The 22,448-nt window shown below is 43.6% G+C and overlaps 3 protein-coding genes across 4 annotated transcripts in view; 2 read left to right on the plus strand and 1 right to left on the minus strand.

Annotated features, from left to right (window-relative positions):
- The first annotated feature begins 862 nt into the window (after window positions 1–862).
- ctdspl3 (CTD (carboxy-terminal domain, RNA polymerase II, polypeptide A) small phosphatase like 3) lies at window positions 863–5,791 on the plus strand. The gene is made up of 11 exons (XM_046303387.1): window positions 863–1,166; window positions 2,286–2,418; window positions 2,509–2,643; window positions 3,111–3,222; window positions 3,592–3,703; window positions 3,937–4,023; window positions 4,193–4,255; window positions 4,391–4,470; window positions 4,720–4,846; window positions 4,948–5,043; window positions 5,443–5,791. Exons 1-11 carry the CDS (start codon window positions 1,068–1,070, stop codon window positions 5,506–5,508), a joined length of 1,110 nt encoding a protein of 369 aa, XP_046159343.1. The 5' UTR covers window positions 863–1,067; the 3' UTR covers window positions 5,509–5,791.
- Window positions 5,792–5,875: 84 nt separating this feature from the next.
- On the plus strand, window positions 5,876–11,149 carry LOC123998287 (transmembrane protein 79-like). 2 transcript variants are annotated; one of them, XM_046303373.1, is made up of 5 exons: window positions 5,876–7,296; window positions 7,990–8,277; window positions 8,408–8,962; window positions 9,839–10,052; window positions 10,466–11,149. In XM_046303373.1, the coding sequence occupies exons 2-5, from the start codon at window positions 8,013–8,015 to the stop codon at window positions 10,689–10,691; spliced, it is 1,260 nt and encodes a 419-aa protein (XP_046159329.1). In that variant the 5' UTR covers window positions 5,876–7,296; window positions 7,990–8,012; the 3' UTR covers window positions 10,692–11,149. The 2 variants fall into 2 exon arrangements, with proteins under 2 accessions (XP_046159329.1, XP_046159322.1); XM_046303366.1 differs by having other exon boundaries at window positions 5,885–7,296; window positions 10,433–11,149.
- A 7,566-nt stretch (window positions 11,150–18,715) lies between these two features.
- Window positions 18,716–22,448, minus strand: part of LOC123989578 (furin-like) — an 11,224-nt gene continuing 7,491 nt past the window's right edge. Inside the window, exons 14-15 of the mRNA XM_046290697.1 lie at window positions 20,016–20,135; window positions 18,716–18,720 (exon numbers count right to left, since the gene is read on the minus strand). Of these exons, the coding sequence (XP_046146653.1) occupies window positions 18,716–18,720; window positions 20,016–20,135 (125 nt within the window). The remainder of the gene's footprint in view (window positions 18,721–20,015; window positions 20,136–22,448) is intronic.

Consider the following 22,448-nt stretch of genomic DNA (forward strand, 5'->3'; position numbering starts at 1 on the left):
TCTCTTCATTGGTGTTACAGATTATTTTTCATGTAGCACTTTTGCATTTTGGTCGGTGTTACACCTAGGCAACAAACTGCTATATTGAAACACTATTGCTGCAGCCTACAAATACTTCTTATAGATACAGGCACAAAAGTATTTTTCTGTCCGTTTTGTGCATGTGATATTTTTTCTCAGTATTTTCTATGATGAACCTTTTTTCCACTGAATGGGATGTTTTCCAAAATACAAGGAAACAAGTGAAGTTGAGGGGTGGCATTTTGTGCCTCTTCAGTGACCAGTTTTTAGGTGTAGTGCCCAAACAACAGATCAACAACACGCTTTTTAGAACGTGTGATCTCTTTTTAATGCTTTTTTCTGAGGGGTGTAGAACGGTTCTTGCCTATTTAATCAATGTGTTTGTGTGAATACATTCATTTTGGATTTAAATAAATATTTAAAAAAATCTAGAATGTCAGCTGAGGTTTTACACCACAATTGCATTGATAAATACTTCAGCCCAAAGAGATGAATGTTTCAGAGTTTCTTTAGAACAGATTACATTGAATGTTGGTATCAACTGAATGGCATGGTTAAACTTGGAAAGATTACATTCTATATCTTTAAACACATTTGTAAATTGTTATCCATCAGCCTTTACATTGGAAAAGTTTAAGAGCAAAAATACACCTCGAAAGTTTACACTTTGTCATACACCATCTATTCATCCACAAAAAAATCGAGAGTTAACTGTAAACAAAAAGCCATACAAATGGAATATGAATAGAATATGACTATTACCCTATCTAGAAATGGTCTGCCACCACAAGGCTACCATCTGCAACGTGACTTGGCTATCACGTTGACTGTTTTTTCCCCAAAAGCACCGCCCCTTGATTACAGCAGTAGACCTTCCCGGTAGATTTAAATGAACAGAAACAAAACAGCACGAGAACGAATGGAATAAAGGACGAAAAGCAACCACAAACAGGAACTGATCTCGACTTTTTTTTAGTAGGTACAAGGATTATTTTCACGGGCTGTATAACGATTATTGTTCGTGTACAACATTTCATTTTGTGAAGATGAGACTTCGGTCTCGAAGTATTGCTGACTCTTCATCAGCACAGTTTAACGGTCGGCGGTCCTCGAAGAAAGGGGCTCCGAGCGTAACTCCGGAAAAGGTGAATCGATGAGCTTGTTTTGACCAAATATCTTGGAATAAGCTTAACTTTTAATGCGTCATACGCATTATCGTTGGCTTAAAACAAATTTGCTAGCCGAACTCACAATCGCTTGCTAACTAGCTAGCCGATTTGACAACCGTAAACAATGATGATGGTGTAGTAGCTAGCTAGAAAAATGCTCTTCGTCGCTAGGACACTATTTTCACGCCTCTTCGATACAGATATGACCGGAAGTGGTTTCTTGGCAGGTTATGAGAACATTTTCGCTAACCCTAACCTTTTTCCTAACCTGACACGTTAATTATCATAACCTGAATATGTTCATTCTCAACCTACTGCATATATTCTCCTAACCTACTACGAAAACGTTCATTCCGGTTGTAGATGTAACGAAGTGGCGTGAAAAGAGTATCCTCTTTGGCTAACTTCACAGTTCAACTGACCAGTTGGCCACCCTGAATGTATTTTTCGTTCTTACCCAAAACTATATATGCAATATTTTATCTCATTTATTATAATTGAACATAACCTGTCTGTAATATAAAATAGTGACTCATGTTTTAGTTTAATTTGACAAAGCATCACACCGGCTTTATCATCAACTCATGTTGATACAGGCAGGTAGTCATGTCTTACATTTCGCTTGAAATAGCTCCACGGATGTAGTGTCTAGCATCAAAAGTAGGTCGAGGGGGAAGGACTTGAACTAGTATCTATGTCGCCCATGCGCTCTGTTTTTACTATCACTGTAGCTAGATGTTGTTAAATGTCAGTATACACACTGGTTGATTGAATTGAATCCTCCATAGGACAAAGACTCATAATAATGTGGTCATTAGTAGGTCAGTTGGTAGATTAGGGTGCTTGGAGCTCCAGGATAGTGGGTTCGTTTCCCATGACCCCCTGTACATACTATGTACGCATGACTGTAAGTCGCTTTGAATAAAGCCTTTGTCATCAAGGTTTGGGTCAGCCTGTATGTGAGACAACTTGCAGGTTTTTATACTAGTGCCCAATACTTTACTGACATACAGTTGGTGGGGGTAATTCTGATCCTTTTTATGTGCGCTTTTAGCTACTTTTTCAGACAATCACAATTATATTTTCTGTGTGTAGGATGAATATGTACAACAGCCAGACAACCAGTCACTCTACCCTGATGATGATATCCCCACTACTACAAAGCGCCCTCTTGTACAAGGGCGTGGGAGGAAAAGGGTGGCAGCTCCTGCCTATGAAGACGGAGAAGGTACCCATTTATTTTGGTGAATGCAATTGCTCTATTGTTTATTTCAAGATGTCAACTAAATACTGACAATCATTCTGTATTCATTTCTAGATCTGGGCTTCAAGACCCCCATTAATGTGCGCCATCACCGGGTGCTGTCGGAGCTAAACCCCTCCTCTCCCCTCAATTCCACTATGCAAAATATCTACTCCCCCATGGTCCGGTTCCTCACACCTACCAAGGAAAGTAAGTACCTCAAAGGTGGATTGGATGGGCTATGTTCGAAATTGCGTACTTGCACACTATTTAGTAAGTGATCCTGAGTGTGTGCGTTTGTGCTTTTGTATGTATTTTACAAGTAGGGTAGTCTGCCAGGAAGGCCAGGGGCTAATTCATGGGTGTGCAGTGTTTGTGTTCAGATAGAACTATATTGTGTAGAACCGAACAGACATTCTTCTGTCTTGGAGAATAGGCCATCATGGTTTGGCACTTTCCTGAGTCCATTGGGTAGGCCTATTTGTTTACAGAGAAACTGTCACTTTCGGTTTCTAATAAACAAACTACTGTATAGGCTAGCAAGGACTTGCATGTGATTATTGAGGCAAGAGTAGATGAGGTCAGCACAGTAATGGCTCAATTGGTCCAGGGTGAATGAGTCTTATTCATTTGAATCAAGGCTGTTTTTTTTTCTTCGTTTTTTAAAATCTATTCAGATGCGAGAACCCCCAGCAGTGGTGATGTGATGAGCCCAGAGCAGTGTGTGTTTGGCTATGGTTCCATCAGCCTTCTCGCTGGAGATGAGGACAATGATGACGTTTTCAGCCCGTGGGTTCATCCGTTTTTTGTTCTTGGTTCTGTGGAATGATTATAAGGCTGCATGCCATAACATATTATGAAATACAATGATGAAATACTTGATGAATTAGATCGCCTCAGGATCATCTTGGGGCTATGTCATAATGCAGGATCAAAGAGTTACCAGCAAACCGTCCATTGGTGTCAAATAACTCTGATAAGATAATCAACAGCTGGGCATCTAAAGAAGCTGGCCAGCCTGGCCAACATAATTGTTCCTGGTTTGTGATGCACTTCTGCTGAAATAATCCACTGCCCATACTTGCTGTCCTAATGTCTGTGGTTCTCAAGGACTCCCTTTTCCTGAAAGTAATTAATCCATTGCACTGTTGTATTTAGCTTTACCTTCATCAAGAACATTCCATCCAAATCCCAGCAATCCAAACCATGCATACAAGACATCCCACCTAAGACGAGAAGTACGCCCCAAGCCACTCTAGTTTTAGATCTGGTGAGTGTTGGGTTTACCTTTGAGATTAGTGACTAATCAAAGCATTTACTTATGTAATTCCCATGCAAAGTATAATATATATTTTTAGGCGGGTCTGGTTTACAGTCTAATATTTACTTAGTATATTAATGTATCAGTAGGTTGTATTTCCATGATGATTGCCAAGTTATATTATCATTCCATCAAAATTAAACACTGGGGTACCAATTGCTTGGATATTTTTTGTGTTCTAGGATGAAACACTCATTTACAGCTCTCTGAACCGGATTGAGGATGCAGAGTACACCTTTCGCACATGCTTTCAGGACAATCAGTACAAAGTTAGTGAATCAATCTGTTCATTTCAGACTTATAAGGCCTCAGGAAGGCAGTGATAAGGGCTTTTATCCTTTGCTTGAATGACCAGTGTTTATTTTTCAATAGGATGAATGTCTGTCTAATGATGGTAACATAAAATATTGTAATATTTTAATTATCTTACCTCAATAGGTCTACATGATTCTACGACCACATGTGAAAGAATTTCTGGAAGCCATGACAAAACATTTTGAGGTATGTTTTGTATTTGTTGTTATTATGTGTGCAGTAGCCATGTGTTTTTATTTTTGCTACATGTTTAACTTTCCCCCATGTATGTTTATTTTTAAGAAGCCAGTTAATTGAATGACTCAAATGTGTTTTTCACAGATGTTTATTTATACATCGGCAAAGAAAGAATATGCAGGGAAAATACTGGACATCTTGGACCCGAAAAGAAGGCTGTTTCGGTATGAGAAGTAACATTTTTTAACTTTGGTTGCTGTCCTTTTGCAATGCTTGTTTTGCTGTATTGTGTTAGTGATATTGCAGCTGCAGAGTTCTGTGTACCAGAGACAGGCTGACAATCTCATCTACTTTGAATAATTTGAGGAATAGATTTCAGTTGATATTAGGTTGTACTTTAAATGTGTATAACTGATATCTCCTTTTGTAGACACTGTATATATCATGTACATAACTGATATCTTCTTTTGTAGACACTGTTTGTATCAACAGGACTGTACCTGTGTTCTTGGGCACTATGTCAAGGATTTGGGCGTACTTGAGAGGGACCTTGCTAAAACGGTGGTTTTGGACAATGCTCCACACACATACCCCTACCATGTGTGTTTACTGTGATGTTGTTCACTTAATTATACGATGCATATTTTTTTTATTTGGAAGCAGAGTGGAGTTTTATTAAATTTCCTGCTTTATTTCTGCAGCTGATGAATATGCTTCCCATCAAGAGCTGGTCTGGGGATAATGAGGACAAAGAACTTCAGAAGCTCATCCCGTATCTTGAGAGAGTGTCCGGAACAGTACGTTGACAGAGTTTTGCTATCCCACCTCCGGTGGCATACAAAGTATTATTTTCATTCAATTGTAGTGTTTCTTTTTGTTGCAATTTCCATCATTCACAACCTAGTTAGGTGTCTTCTAGGATTAAATCTCTTTTGACAAAACCAACATCACACATGCAACAGAGATCTCATTTGGGAGGTGGGTATGCCTCTGGGGTGTGGAAAAAGCAGAAAAACTAACCTTGAGTCAGTCTTAAACACATGGCTAGTATTCTACAAATACCACAAGTTAAAGCTGTTATCATATGTTTGGAAATGTAATTCAGAAAGACTGTGCCACTACTTGAAACAGCACCAGTGTTCTACAAAATAAATAGTGGATGTTTTTACTAACTTGAAAGCACCAATCTTCTGTAGGATGATTGCCGTGAGGTACTGAAGAGGAGGACAGACCACTTTCACAGACTGCTCTCTGAGGATTGAGAAAAGGCTTCTGATCATCCTTCCATAAATGTTTTAATTGCAAACATGAACTATACTACTATTCTAGTCCTGTATAATCCCTGAATGACCAATGGGTTTCTGATAGTGTGTCAATTTAAAATGCAGAAATTCCCAAACATTTCTCACTCAAGCCCAGCAATAAATTGCTAATAGTTTAAAAATGAACTATTTGAATATAATGATGCAACTTAATATGTTCTTCATACTTAATCATCTTAATTTATTGACAGAAAATATATTTTTAGAAGCTGTTATGTAAATATTATTTGATTATTTTAGTGACATGATTGGATTTTTCACCTCAAAAAAAGCCAGAACAAGTTTATCTGTAAATAATAAAACAACTTAAACCATGCTGGTCTTTTTCAGAATCATTTGAGAAGTCGCCGATGAATTTAGTCTTATTTGTCTGGTTGACCTCATGCACGAAAATGCAAATCTCCCTTTACGCTTGTCAAACTAGATTCTGACACTACTGCTTACATCTGCACTGGGGTCAGACAGGCTTCCTGTTTAGATTAAGACACTATGGAGCTGGTGCAAGATATGGCTCGGAAAACAACTCAATCCAGGAGGGAGAAATGCGTTGTTCTCCGAATTGTCCCATTATCCAAACTGTTACACCGAGAATCATTGAACGGCTGCTATTTTAAGTAAACTGCTATTTGTCCTCATTCTAGCTATCGGTACCCGCCGCAGTCATTGCGGAATGGCACATAGCGTTGCACAAAGGAGCTGATTAGCTGACACTGCCATTCCAAAATGGCTGCTTTAGCTTCTGCTACTTAGCATGAAGATGGAAAGGGCCATTTTCTGGGAAAAACTAGTGGTCATTCAATCTCAATCTAACAGTTGGGATAATGGGACAATTCGGAGTACAATGTATTTCTTATCCCTGGGAATATCTCACTCCGGCTCCACGGTGTCTTTATCTAAATAGGAATCCTGTCCGACCCCAGTGCAGCTGTAAGCAAGTATAGGGTCAATCTATTCTGGCTACCTTTTACAGTGCCTTTAGCACACTATAGAAATGTCATGTGTCCTATGACTTCCATGGTTAGCCTATTTGTTTTGTTTTTGTACGTGGAATTTTGACAATACATTTTTACCCCAAGAATTAATATTCAGAAACTAAACGTACCCCTCCCATTAAATGGACCTTTCCACCAAAGCTATAATGGAATCCTACTCTAATGCCAGTTTCCCCCCACATGTGGCAGGAACACAAAGACTGTTATTGTCTGCCTATTCTCTTACCTTTCTAAATTTTCAACATGCTTCACAAATCAGTCTCAGGGGTTGGCACCTGGTCACCCTTCAGTCGACACTAAGGTCTGATTGGGTTAATTTCATACTGCTTTTGGAAACCCGTCTAGAGTTTGCAAATCTGAGTTGAAATAACTTTGCATGTGATTTGTTTTTAATTCTCTGTGTGTACCATAGCACTTTACGGGAGGCTGATTTATTTGATGATCAACTCCAGGTGACTTCCTGTTTTAAGTAATGTTTTATTTTCTAAATATCTGGACCAAACAGCAGAGCCCCAAACCCCCCGGTGTATCCGCTTTGGATTTATTTGCTCCATATGGTCTGTGTGACATGGTACCCAGAAAGTGTGTGGGCGGGGGCTTAAACGTAGTATTTTGTCCGTCTTGAAATTTGATTCAGAAGTTGAGACTGTATACCAGATTCTAGAAGACAAAAGTTGGGGGAAGGAAAAAATAACGAAGAAATTGAAACAACAGTAATTCTGCCACCCTAGAAAAAGTAAGTATATTAAGCATTTTTTAATCGAATAGAAGTGTGTAGCCTACTTTCTCTGTATGGATTTTGACTGTATGTCCATATGACTGTATAAACTAAGCTATTGAATAGTGGCTTCATCAGACCTAAATGATGAGGCTATCGTGTATATTGCTCCTCTTGTTATGATTAGTCATTTGATATGGGAATATTAGATGTATGTATTATTTATAATCAATAAACGACCACTTCAATCATCAAGTATCGTATTCAAAGAAAAATGGTAATATCCTAATCAATGAATGCAACTGGCAACAATGAATCTGCAACAGAACAGCAAATGCACATTTTCTCTTGTGTGCGCGTTCCGTTTGTCAATTGGTCATTTCAATTCGATGCTTCACTTTCCAAAAGCTGCACAAAATGTTATGATAGTCTAGTAAATCCGTCTTTTGTTTGGAGAATGAACCCCAGTCGTGACGTGTTTGGTTTAGTTGCGTGTCAGTCCTAAAATCAGACGACGAGCCGCCCTCCACGATTGGCGCTGCCCCAAGGGCCGATTCCAAATTCAATTCCCAGATGTTCATAATACAGCCTGGCGCGAATGGGGTGGACCCTTTGAACCTCGCGTGCGGAGATGCAAACAATATCAATACGACCGATATTGTCATGTTATTGTAGGGTTCACATAGTAAATGTGAAATTGTCTATCTGCAGTTATTTCTGTAGGCTGTGCGACTATGACAGGGCGTCAAGCCACCAACCCAGAAGATGGCAAAGAGATTGACAGTGTGAAGGAGTCCATCAGTGACATCATCAATCAACTGCAGGATATTGACCCTGCCAGGCTGTCATTCTCTCCATTCCTCGACCTGGACACCCAGATCTCTTTAGCACCAGTGTCTGACAGTCCTGAATCTTCAGTGGAGGAGCTCCACTCCTCTTCTCACTCAGTCATGGGCTCTCACCACTCCCTGGAAGCCCTGCCAGCTGATCAACTTGTCCGTAAGTGATAATCGAACAAACACATTTTTTGAGTGCCACTAATTAAACATGCAGATTGGGTGACATTCATTATTCACAACATTGAACATATGGTGGCAGAAAGATGTTGATTATGCTTTGTTTTGTACAGAGCTTGATTCCTGCCACCAGCAACCCAGCGAGGGCTTCAAAGCAGAGCAAAGACCGCAAGAGGGGAAAGAGGGAGTTCAGGATGGAACTATTTCAAGTCCGATTGCTCTTGTGCAGAATTTGGAAGACCCGGTGGAAAACTGCATCAGCACTCCAAATCTAGCCTCTCGCAGAGACATTCCCAATGGCACAGACACACAGAGATGGAGTCCAGAATCCAACAATCTGGAGTCCACTATTGATGAAGGCCAACCGTTGCTCGGCTTGCCACCGGAGAGCATAGAGTTGACTATGTGGAGTTCCCAAGATCAAGAGACTTGTGAGGCTGTCCCAGAGGTGGCAGACAAGAGACTGTGGTGCTGCTGCTGTAGATGTTGCCAAAGTGGCCGTGTTCCTGCTGTGTGCTCAGTCCTGGCCTCCCTTCTGATTACTGCAGGGCTTCTCTATGCACTTTATTTCTATGTTCCCATAGATTCCCCAGACTGCCCTGACATGGTCAGCCGCCTCACTTTCACACTTTGCTGCTGTGCCGTAGCTGCAGTCCCCATCTTGTTGGGTATGTCTGAATAATTGTTTTCATATGAGACTCAAACAACACAACTGTCACACTGGACACAGACATTAGTTCAACATCTAGTTTAGATTTAAATTTGGTTGTTGTCAACAAACGTGAAATAAAAAAAATCACGTAATTGGATTTAGGTAAAAAGTTGGGTGAAAAGATGTAATCCCCTTATGTTGATGACTTTTTGCAAATCCAATAATTTTCCCACATTGATTCAAAGTCATCACATTTTATTTTTTGTTGAACATGGAAACAATGTTGATTCAACCAGTTTTTGCTCAGTGCGGTGCCTTTTTATACTGAGCTCTACAAACCTACTTATTTAGATGGAGCAATCAATCTCCCAAAAAGCTATTGAATGCAGTATTACGTTATTTTAGGTTTTCTAGTAGTCCACGTCTCATTTGTCTAAGGCTTAGTCTTTGTCAACACATTCAACCTCAAGGCAATGCAAGTCTTACTGAAGCACTGGCAATTTCCTCCCCTTTCTTATAAATAGCTTAACATGGAAACTAGAATAGAAAAGATGAGGGTAACTAGTTCTCCAGTCTCCTGGGCAGTGTCCCAATAGTTTCTCATTACTTTCCTCATCTCCTTTTCTTTCTACTGAAAGGACTTGACTGTAGAAAGCAACATGGCTAAAAACAAATCCTTTCACATATTTGGCTTTCAAGTGTTATTAGTCGAATGTTCAAGCAGAAACGGAGGGTATTATCAAAGACGGGACTAAGCATCAGTTCAAAAGCAATCAGTTCAAAAAAATAGGATGCTGAAGACTCATAATGCCAGACAAAGTCAAACAGACCATTAGGTGTTTTGTGTTGTTTCCAAATGTGAATACTAAAATATCTATTACTCCCCCTCTAGCTATGCTGATTGGTGCTATGTGCCAGTTCTGCACTGGGTCTTTAAATCCAGCTGAGGCTCTCCACAGAAGACCGGCCATTCAGCAGCTGTTTGTCTCTGCGTCTATGGAGCAGTTGTTTCTCTACGTTCTCAATCTGTTGGTTCTGGCTACATTCCTGCCTCAAGACCAGCTGCGGGTGGTGCCCATTTTGACTGGCGTTTTCGTTGGTGGGAGGTGAGTGGTTTCAAAGTCATTGATTGCTCAGTGAGTGAAAAGAGTGACGTCTCTAGAATGGACGGCAGGTAGCTTAGCGGTTAGGAGCATTGGGCTAGTAACTGAAAGGTTATTGGTTCAAATCCCCAAGCCGACTAGGTGAAAAATCTGTCTGCCCTTTAGCAAGGCACGTAACCCTTATTGCTCCAGGGTGGCCATGAATAATGGCTGATCCCTGGCTCTGACCCCATTCTCCAAGGGTGTCGGGGGAGTGGGATATGCAAATATCCAATTCACACATGCACTTGTACATGTGTGAAATAGGACAAATGTAAGCACCTAATTATTAATTATTATAAAGCTGAACATGTTTTAAGTTTATCCTCATTTTATTCCTATAGACTTATCTACTGGCTTTGCTTCCACATATGTAGCCCCTGGAGAGGCTTTGGATCGGGGCTCACTGTTTTCCCACTCCTTGCCATGGTGGTTTTCAATCTGTACTGTCTGTACGACTTGAGCCTCAGACAGCTGCTCTTTGGGTCGGAGGACACACCCTATTATCAGACCACCCCTTCATCTTGGCCTCTGGAGGTGTCACAGAGCTCCAGTGGCAAATCAGATAGTGTCATACCCACGGACATCTTGGAAACTCAGTAAGGAGGAGAGCACTGTCCCTTATAACTTAAAGAGAAAGCTTAGAACCCAGAAATAGCCCATTCCTGTGGTCTGAAGTTCAGCAGAGCTTCACAGAATGCCACTAACCTCTAAGTCTGTAAAGGCTTAAGTTGTATTTTGCTCCTCATATACAGGACCTTTTTATGTGGATTCATGCTTATTATCTGAAATGCAAGAGCCGTTCCTCCCTTTAGTTGTGGAGGAAGTCTTTGAACAATGTTCTACTTCTAAATGTGTGTCCTTTTAATTAAGCTATTCCAGTGCCTATATTTAATGTTTTGTGAAGTACTTTGACTTAAAAGTTATAATTGCAAATGGATGGATATTGTACCAATTGATGTGTTCTTATAAAAACCACTGAATGCAACTTGGGTCCCAAATAGACATTTATCTTATCCATCCAAAAGTTTGTAAATGATACTGAAGTAACAATAAAAGCTATTTGGAAAATAATTTCTGCTGTTTCTGTTAGTCTACAGAATTTTATCATTGGCTACTTTAATGTTGACTGAAGCGAGTCAAATTCCTCTTGAAGTGAAGTATTGGGAATGTTGGTGTTGGGAATGAGATGTTCTCTCGCTGTTCTCTGCCTGGTCTTCTGTAATACGGAAGACCACCATCTCCACATTCCTAGCCTCCTCACTGCTGCTATGACTGGTGCTGCTGTCCACTTCGTTCCTGGCAGCGACACATGGTAGGAACACCCTGCTCACCATCCATGTAATCGCCCACATGATGCACAAAATCACCAGCGGCCCTCCCATCAGGATACCAAGAACTGCTGCCGTCCGCTCCATGCCACTGGTCACTTTACCTCTGTGGTCCCAGGGGTAGACAGGGGGGCTACAGGTACCAAGACGAAAATCCAAGATAGAATACGGAGGGCAGTCCAGACAGTTTGTGTCCAGTTTCCCAAAACAAGTGTGGCAGTTGTGATGGCAGGGTAAGCATTTCCGATGGGAACGGGTGCTGTTTCCATCTGACTCATAGTAGTGAGGTGGACAGGACATTAGGCAGATGCTCTCAAACACGTACAATGGGTAGACACACTCTAAAAAAGGAGGATCCTTACTTGGTTAGTAACATTTTCAAACTGTCATAGAATGTGACAAAGTGTGCAACTGTTTCATTGTAAAATATAGTGAACAAAAATATAAAAACGCAACATGTAAAGTGTTGAAATAAAAGATTCCAGATATTCTCCATATGCACAAAAAGTGTATTTCAAATCTAATTGTATTTGTCACATGCGCCGAATACAAGAGGGGTAGTAGACCTTAGTTAAATGCTTACTTACAAGCCCTTAACCGACAATGCAGTTAAGAACAATACGTTTTAAGTAAAAAAAAATGGATAAATAAAAATAACTAAAGAGCAGCAGTAAAATAACAGCAAGGCTATATACAGGGGCTACTGGTACAGAGTCAATGTGCGGGGGCACAGGTTAGTTAAGGTAATTGAGGTAATATGTACATGTAGGCAGATTTAAAGTGACTATACATAGATAACAGAGTTACAGTAGTGTAAAAGAGGGGGGGCAATGCAATAGTCTGGGTAGCCATTTGATTAGCTGTTCAGGAGTTGTATGGCTTGGGTGTAGAAGCTGTTAAGAAGCCTTTGGGACCTAGACTTGACACTCCACTACCGCTTGCCATGCGGTAGCAGAGAACAGTCTATGACTAGGGTGAGTCTAACAATTTTTAGGGCCTTCCTCTGACACTGCCTGGTATAGCGGTCCTGCATGGCAGGGAGCTTGGCCCCAGTTATGTACTGGGCCTTACGCACTACCCTCTGTAGTGCCTTGCGGTCGGAGGCCGAGCAGTTGAAATACCAGGCGGTGATGCAACCCATCAGGATGCTCTCAATGGTGCAGCAGTAGAACTTTTTGAGGATCTGAGGACCCATGCCAAATCTTTTCAGTCTCCTGAGGGAGAATAGGCTTTGTGCCCTCTTCACAACTGTCTTGGTGTGTTTGGACCATGATAGTTTGTTGGTGATGTGGACACCAATGAACTTGAAGCTCTCAACCTGCTTCATTACAGCCCTGTCGATGAAAATGGGGGTGTGCTCAGTCCTCCAGTCCACAATCATCTCCTTTGTCTTGATCACATTGAGGGAGAGGTTATCCTGCCACTACATGGATTAGGTCTCTGACCTCCTCCATAAAGGCTGTCTCATTGTTGTCGGTGATCAGGCCTACCACTGTTGTGTCATCTTCAAACTTAATGATAGTGTTGGTGTCGTGCCTGGCCATGCAGTTATGAGTGAACAGGGAGTACAGGAGCGGACTGAACACCTGTGAGGGACCCCCGTGTTGAGGATCAGCATGGCAAATGTGTTGTTACCTACTGTGACGTAGAAGTCCGTCACTGGCCGCGGGCAGCATTTGGTTCTTTAACGCACACACATATTCATCACTCCTCCCTGCGCCATTATAAGATAAGTTACAAATTAACTTCTGTCTTGGTGCATGCATTTCACACTTGTCAATGTTCATATTTGAGAGATACAATAATTATTATACTTATCAATGTTGTGGATGAGCGCATTGTTTGTTTGTTCTGTTCCTCTCTCTCCATCTCTGTAGCTTCCGGGTATGCTGGAAAAGGACCCGAGCTAAGGGAATTGGGTTGGCTTTATAGTGCCTGTCACAAATGGCTCATTAATGCATATGGGCACATTGAAAGATATTGTCAGTAGTGATGTAATGTTGTAAATGTAATGTTGTGATATTGTTTAAAACCGTGTTGCAATGTATATCCTTTAGTATGTTTAGTTCATGGAAAATGTAGGTTTGTATTGTTAATTGATTAATTAATTAGGGTTAATTGTTCTGAGGGGAGGGGCTAGCCCTACAAAAGGAGCCTCTCTTTCAGTCATGGAGAGGCATTTTGGATTGAGCTGTGGATGGGGCAGCATTGTTTTTAAGCTGTCCCATAAGGTAGACGTTGATGGCAGTACTGTTGTTGTTTGTTCCGGAATCACTTGTAAATAAACACCTTTGCACAGAAGAACTTTTGCGGCTCCGCCATCTTTTTATTTTGATAGAGGTTAGGTTATCCAGTTTAGCCTACTCTACGGGACACCTACCCTTACCACTTCGGGGCGGCACGTCAGGAAGTCCAAGATCCAGTTGCAGAGGGAGGTGTTTAGTCCCAGAGTCCTTAGCTTAGTGATGAGCTTTGAGGGCACTATGATGTTGAACACAGAGCCGTCGTCAATGAATAGCATTCTCACATACAGACAAAATGAGAGAAAAAAATCCAGAAAATCACATTGTAGGATTTTTAATGAATTTATTTGCAAATTATGGTGGGCAATACATTCACTAAAAATCCTACAATGTGATTTTCTGGATTTTTTTTCTCATTTTGTCTGTCAGAGTTGAAGTGTACATATGATGAAAATTACAGGCCTCTCTCATATTTTTAAGTGGGAGAACTTGCCCAATTGGTGGCTGACTAAATACTTTTTTGCCCCACTGTAGGTGTTCCTTTTGTCCAGGTGGGAAAGGGCAGTGTTTAGTGCGATTGAGTCAAACTGGACTGGGTCTAGGGTTTCTGGGATAATGGTGTTAATGTGAGCTATGACTAGCCTTTCAAAGCACCTAATGGCTACAGATGTGAGTGCTACTAGTCGGTTGTCATTTAGGCAGGTTACCTTAGTGTTCTTAAGCACAGGGACTATGGTGGGCTGTTTGAAACATGTTGGTCAGGGACAGGTTGAAAATATCTGTGAACACACTTGCCAGTTGGTCAGCGCATGCTCGGAGTACACGTCCTGGTAATCCATCTGGTCCCGCGGCCTTGTGAATGTTGACCTGTTTAAAGGTCTTACTCACATCAGCTATGGAGTGCTTGATCACACAGTCGTCTGGTACAGCTGATGCTCTCATACATGCTTCAGTGTTGCTTTCCTCGAAGCGAGCATAGAAGTAATTTAGCTAGTCTGGTAGGCTTGTGTCACTGGGCAGCTTGCAACTGTGCTTCCCTTTGTAGTCTAATAGTTTTTAAGCTCTGCCAAATCTGATGAGGGTCGGAGCCGGTGTAGTAGGTTTCAATCTTAGTGCTGAATTTACACTTTTGCCTGTTTGATGGTTCGTCTGAGGGCAAAGAGGGATTTCTTTTTAGCGTCCAGGTTAGAGTCCTGCTCCTTGAAAGCGGCAGCTCTACCCTTTAGCTCAGTGCAGATGTTGCCTCTAATCCATGGCTTCTGGTTGGGATATGTTTGTACAGTCACTGTGGGGACGACATCATCAATGCACTTATTGATGAAGCCAGTAACTGATGTGGTGTACTCCTCAATGCCATCGGAAGAATCCCGGAACATATTCCAGTCTGTGCTAGCAAAACAGTCATGTAGCTTACCATCTGCGTCATCTGACCACTTCTTTATTGACCGAGTCACTGGTGCTGCCTGCTTTAGTTTTTGCTTGCAAGCAGGAATCAGGAGGATAGAATTATGGTCCAATTTGCCAAGTGGATGGCGAGAGAGAGCTTGCTATCCATCTCTGTTTGTGGAGTAAAGGTGGTCTAGAGTATTTTTTTCCATCTGGTTGCACATTTAACATGCTGGTAGAAATGAGGTAAAATGGATTTAAGTTTCTTTGCATTAAAGTCCCCGGCCACCAGGAGCGCCGCCTCTAGATGATAATTTTCCTGTTTGCTTATAGCCGTATACAGCTCACTGAGTGCGGCCTTAGTGCCAGAATTGGTTTGTGGTGGTAAAAGACAGCTACGAAAAATATAGATACTATTTACCAAGAGAGTTTGTGGTCTACAGCTTATCATGAGATACTATACCTCAAGCGAGCAAAACCTTGAGACTTCCTTACTATTAGATTTTGTGCACCCCCGTTGTTTACAAATATACACAGACCGCCACCCCTTGTCTTAGCGGAGGCGGCTGTTTAATCTTATCGATGCAGCGTAAACCCCGCCAGCTGTATGTTATTCATGTCACCGTTCAGCTACGACTCAGTGAAACATAAAATATTACAGTTTTTAATGTCCCGTTGGTAGGATATTCGTGATCGTAGTTTGTCTATTTGTTATCCAATGATTGTACGTTGGCTAATAGGACTGATGGTAGAGGCAGATTACCCACTCACCGACCGACCGATCCTTACAAGGCACCCCAACCTACATCCCTGATATCTCTGTCCCTTTCTCATGCGAATCACAGGGATTTGGGCCTTGTCGGGTGTCCGAAGTAAATCCTAAGCGTCTGACTTGTTAAAGTAAAAATCTTCGTCCAGTACGAGGTGAGTAATCGCTGTCCTGATATCTAGAAGCTCTTTTTGGTCATAAGAGACGGTGGCAGAAACATTATGCACAAAATAAGATACAAATAACGCCAAAAAAAACACACACAATAGCACAATTGGTTAGGAGACTGTAAAACGGCAGCCATCTCCTCCAAATGTCTTGCACAAATTTGTTTACATCTCTGTTAGTGAGAATTTCTCCTTTGCCAAGATAATCCATCCAACAGACAGGTGTGGCATATCAAGAAACTGATTAAACAGCATAATCTTTACACAGCTGAACCTTGTGCTAGGGACAATAAAAGATCACTTTAAAATGTGCAGTTTTGTCACACAACACAATGCCACAGATGCCTCAAGTTTTGAAGGAGCGAGCAACCAGAGCTGTTGCCAGAGAATTTAATGTTAATTTCTCTACCATAAGCTGTTTTAGAGAATTTGGCAGTACGTCCAACCGTCCTCACAACCGCAGACCACATGTAACCATGCCAGCCCAGGACCTCCACATCCGGCTTCTTCTGCGGGATCGTATGAGACCAGCCACCCGGACAGCTGATGGAACTGAGAAGTATTTCTGTCTGTAATAAAGCCATTTTGTGGGCAAAAACTCTTTCTGATTGGCTGGGCCTGTCTCCCCAATGGGTGGGCCTACGCACCTGCCAGGTCAAGTTAAAATCCATAGATTAGGGCCTAATTAATTTATTTAAATTGCCTGATATCCTTAAATGAACCGAACTGTTTTTTAAGTGCTTTGAGAGACTAGTCAAGGACCATATCACCTCCACCCTACCTGACACCCTAGACCCACTCCAATTTGCTTACCGCCCAAATAGGTCCACAGACGATGCAATCTCAACCACACTGCCCTAAACCCATCTAGACAAGAGGAATACCTATCTGAGAATGCTGTTCATCGACTACAGCTCAGCATTTAACACCATAGTACCCTCCAAACTCGTCATCAAGCTCGAGACCCTGGGTCTCGACCCTGCCCTGTGCAACTGGGTACTGGACTTCCTGACGGGCCGCCCCCAGGTGGTGAGGGTAGGTAACAACATCTCCACCCCGCTGATCCTCAACACTGGGGTGCGTTCTGAGCCCTCTCCTGTACTCCCTGTTCACCCACGACTGCGTGGCCACGCACGCCTCCAACACAATCATCAAGTTTGCGGACGACACTACAGTGGTAGGCTTGATTACCAACAACGACGAGACGGCCTACAGGGTGGAGGCGAGGGCCCTCGGAGTGTGGTGTCAGGAAAATAACCTCACACTCAACGTCAACAGAACTAAGGACATGATTGTGGACTTCGGGAAAAAGCAGAGGGAGCACCCCCCTATCCACATCGATGGGACAGTAGTGGAGAGGGTAGTAAGCTTTAAGTTCCTCGGCGTACACATCACAGACAAACTGAATTGGTCCACCCACACAGACAGCGTTGTCTAGAAAGCGCAGCAGCGCCTCTTCAACCTCAGGAGGCTGAAGAAATTTGGCTTGTCACCAAAAGCACTCACAGACTTCTACAGATGCACAATCGAGTGCATCCTGTCGGGCTGTATCACCGCCTGGTACGGCAACTGCTCCGCCCACATCCGTAAGGCTCTCCAGAGGTGTTGTGAGGTCTGCACAACGCATCACTGGGGGCAAACTACCTGCCCTCCAGGACACCTACACCACCCGATGTCACAGGAAGGCCATAAAGATCATCAAGGACAACAACCACCCGAGCCACTGCCTGTTCACCCCGCTATCATCCAGAAGGCGAGGTCAGTACAGGTGCATCAAAGCTGGGACTGAGAGACTGAAAAACAGCTTCTATCTCAAGGCCATCAGACTGTTAAACAGCCACCACTAACATTGAGTGGCTGCTGCCAACACACTGTCATTGACACTGACCCAACTCCAGCCACTTCAATAATGGGAATTGATGGAAATTAATGTAAAATATATCACTAGCCACTTTAAACAATGCTACTTAATACACTGCTCAAAAAAATAAAGGGAACACTTAAACAACACAACGTAACTCCAAGTCACTTCTGTGAAATCAAACTGTCCACTTAGGAAGCAACACTGATTGACAATAAATTTCACATGCTGTTGTGCAAATGGAATAGACAACAGGTGGAAATTATAGGCAATTAGCAAGACACCCCCAATAAGGAAGTGGTTCTACAGGTGGTGACCACAGACCACTTCTCAGTTACTATGCTTCCTGGCTGATGTTTTGGTCACTTTTGAATGCTGGTGGTGCTTTCACTCTAGTGGTAGCATAAGACGGAGTCTACAACCCGCACAAGTGGCTCAGGTAGTGCAGCTCATTCAGGATGGCACATCAATGCGAGCTGTGGCAAGAAGGTTTGCTGTGTCTGTCAGCGTAGTGTCCAGAGCATGGAGGACATACCAGGAGACAGGCCAGTACATCAGGAGACGTGGAGGAGGCCGTAGGAGGGCAACAACCCAGCAGCAGGACCGCTACCTCCGCTTTTGTGCAAGGAGGAGCAGTAGGAGCACTGCCATAGCCCTGCAAAATGACCTCCAGCAGGCCACAAATGTGCATGTGTCTGCTCAAATGGTCAGAAACAGACTCCATGAGGGTGGTATGAGGGCCCGACGTCCACAGGTGGGGGTTGTGCTTACAGCCCAACACCGTGCAGGATGTTTGGCATTTGCCAGAGAACACTAAGATTGGCAAATTCACCACATGGTGCCCTGTGCTCTTCACAGATGAAAGCAGGTTCACACTGAGCACATGTGACAGATTCTGAGTCTGGAGACACCTTGGAGAACGTTCTGCTGCCTGCAACATCCTCCAGCCTGACCGGTTTGGTGGTGGGTCAGTCATGGTGTGGAGTGGCATTTCTTTGGAGGGCCGCACAGCCCTCCATGTGCTCGCCAGAGGTAGCCTGACTGCCATTAGGTACCGAGATGAGATCCTCAGACCCCTTGTGAGACCATATGCTGGTGCGGTTGGCCCTGGGGTCCTCCTAATGCAAGACAATGCTAGACCTCATGTGGCTGGAGTGTGTCAGCAGTTCCTGCAAGAGGAAGGCATTGATGCTATGGACTGGCCCGCCCGTTCCCCAGACCTGAATCCAATTGAGCACATCTGGGACATCATGTCTCGCTCCATCCACCAACGCCACGTTGCACCACAGACTGTCAAGGAGTTAGCGGATGCTTTAGTCCAGGTCTGGGAGGAGATCCCTCAGGAGACCATCCGCCACCTCATCAGGAGCATGCCCAGGCGTTGTAGGGAGGTCATACAGGCACGTGGAGGCCACACACACTACTGAGCCTCATTTTGACTTGTTTTAAGGACATTACATCAAAGTTGGATCAGCCTGTAGTGTTATTTTCCACTTTAATTTTGAGTGTGACTCCAAATCCAGACCTCCATGGGTTGATAAATTTCATTTCCATTTATCATTTTTGTGTGATTTTGTTGTCAGCACATTCAACTATGTAAAGAAAAAAGTATTTAATAAGAACATTTCATTCATTCAGATCTAGGATGTGTTATTTTAGTATTCCCTTTATTTTTTGAGCAGTGTATAATGTTTACATATCCTACATTACTCATCTCATATGTATATGTATATACTGTACTCTATATCATCTACTGCATCTTTATGTAATACACATATCACTAGCCACTTTAAACTATGCCACTTTGTTTACATACCCTACATTACTCATCCCATATGTATATACTGTACTCGATACCATCTCCTGCATCTTGCCTCTGCCGTTCTGTACCATCACTCATTCATATATCTTTATGTACATATTCTTTATCCCTTTACACTTGTGTGTATAAGGTAGTAGTTTTGGAATTGTTCGGTTAGATTACTCGTTGGTTATTACTGCATTGTCGGAACTAGAAGCACAAGTATTTCGCTACACTCGCATTAACATCTGCTAACCATGTGTATATGACAAATACATTTGATTTTTAATAAGTCAAATCAATTGTCGCATGTTGAGTTTATATTTTTGTTCATTATAAATTCAGGGTATGATTGATGTTGCTGCCTACCTTCACAGCTGCCATCAGAGTTCCCCACTGCACACTGCTGTATCACTGCTCTCTCCATGCGACGGTCTGCCATGCGTTCATCTGTCCCATGTAACTCCAGATGAAATTTCAACAGGACACCTATGGACAAAGAAAAAAACGAGTTTGTGCTTGAGTACATTGTAGAAAACGTCCATTGCACAATCTAAAGCATACAAATCCTGTCCTAAATTGTAACTGTGTGAGAAATTATGGAACACAAACAAATCATGAGTACATTGAGTAGTATCTTTTGATGAAGTGTGCGCTTGAACGGGAAGGACGACAAAAGAAGAAAGCGAGAGCCAAACAGTGCCAGCCTCTGTTACATCAGCTGCAGCACTGTGTAACGCTCGTCCTCTTCTTCTGACGAGGAGTAAGAGAGATCGGACCAATTTGCAGCGTGGTAAGTGTCCATTTTAATATGTAAAACTGAACACTACAAAATACAAAATAACAAAGTGAAACAAACGAAACAGTGCCGTGTGGCACAAACATGGAAAATAACTATCCACAACTCAAGTGGGAAAAACAGGCTGCCTAAGTATGGTTCTCAATCAGAGACAACGATTGCCAGCTGCCTCTGAGAACCATACCAGGCCAAACACAGAGAAATGGAAAACATAGAACACAAAACATAGAATGCCCACCCCAACTCACACCCTGACCAAACTAAAACAGAGACATAAAAAAGGAACCAAGGTCAGGACGTGACAGTATCCCCACCCCCCCAAAGGTGCGGACTCCGGCCACAAAGCCTAAACCCATAGGGGAGGGTCTGGGTGGGCTACTGTCCGCGGTGGCGGCTCTGGCACGGGTCGTGGACCCCACCCCACCTTAGTCTGGGCCCACTTAGGTGGCGCCTTTGGAGCGGCGACCCTCGCCGCCGACCCCGAACTGGGGACCCTTTCCACGGGCCCCGAATAGACGGGAGACTCTGGCAGCGCCGGAGTGAAAGGCGACTCTGGCAGCGCCTGACTGACGGACGGCTCTGGCAGCTCCTGACTGACGGGCGGCTCTGGCAGCTCCTGACTGACGGGCGGCTCTGGCAGCTCCTGACTGACGGGCGGCTCTGGAAGCGCTGGACAGGAGGGAGACTCTGGAAGCGCTGGACAGGAGGGAGACTCTGGAAGCGCTGGACAGGAGGGAGACTCTGGAAGCGCTGGACAGGAGGGCGACTCTGGAAGCGCTGGACAGGAGGGCGACTCTGGAAGCGCTGGACAGGAGGGAGACTCTGGAAGCGCTGGACAGGAGGGAGCACCTGGAGGGAGGAGACGGAGAGACAGCCTGGTGCGTGGATGAGGCACCGGATGGACCGGACCGTGGAGGCGCACTGGAGGTCTCGAGCACCGAGCCTGCACAACCCTACCTGGCTGGATACTCCCCGTCGCCAGGCCAGTGCGGCAAGGTGGAACAGACCGCACTGGGCTGTGCTGGCGAACCGGGGACACCGTGCATAGGGCTGGTGCCATGTACCCCGGCCCGAGGAGACGCACTGGAGACCAGATGCGCTGAGCCGGCTTCATGGCACCTGGCTCGATGCCCATTCTAGCCCGGCCGATACGAGGCGCTGCGATGTAACGAACCGGGCTATGGCGGCGCACCGAGTTGGCTCAGGTCTCCTACCTGATTTAGCCACACTCCCCGTGTGCCCCCCCCCAAGACATTTTTGGGGCTGCCTCTCGGGCTTCCTTGCCAGACGTGTTCCCTCAAAGCGCTGGCTCCCTTTACCTGCTGCCTCCGCTCTCCTGGCTGCCTCCACCTGTTCCCATGGGAGGCAATCCCTTCCAGCCACGATCTCCTACCATGTGTAGGAACCCTTCCTGTCCAGAATGTCCTCCCATGTCCATGAGTCCTGAGATCGCTGCTGCTGCCCGTTACCACACTGCTTGGTCCTTTGGTGGTGGGTGATTCTGTAATGCTCGTCCTCTTCTTCTGACGAGGAGTAAGAGAGATTGGACCAATTTGCAACGTGGTAAGTGTCCATTTTAACATGTAAAACTGAACACTACAAAATACAAAATAACAAAGTGAAACAAACAAAACAGTTCCGTGTGGCACAAACACTAACACGGAAAATAACTACCCACAACTCAAGTGGGAAAAACAGGCTACCTAAGTATGGTTCTCAATCAGAGCCAACGATTCCCAGCTGCCTCTGATTGAGAACCATACCAGGCCAAACACATAGAAATGGAAAACATAGAACACAAAACATAGAATGCCCACCCCAACTCACGCCCTGACCAAACCAAAACAGAGACATAAAAAAGAAACGAAGGTCAGGACGTGACACACTGAGTGCATTTCATTTCTAATACTAGTTAAAGATGACAAATGTTCTGTTTCTAATTAGTTGTGTACTATTTCTTTCTGTAACTAATTGAATTGAAATACTAGAGATGCGTTTTAAGA

This window comes from Oncorhynchus gorbuscha, linkage group LG02 (assembly GCF_021184085.1).
Source record: "Oncorhynchus gorbuscha isolate QuinsamMale2020 ecotype Even-year linkage group LG02, OgorEven_v1.0, whole genome shotgun sequence".
Classification (NCBI taxonomy): domain Eukaryota; kingdom Metazoa; phylum Chordata; class Actinopteri; order Salmoniformes; family Salmonidae; genus Oncorhynchus; species Oncorhynchus gorbuscha.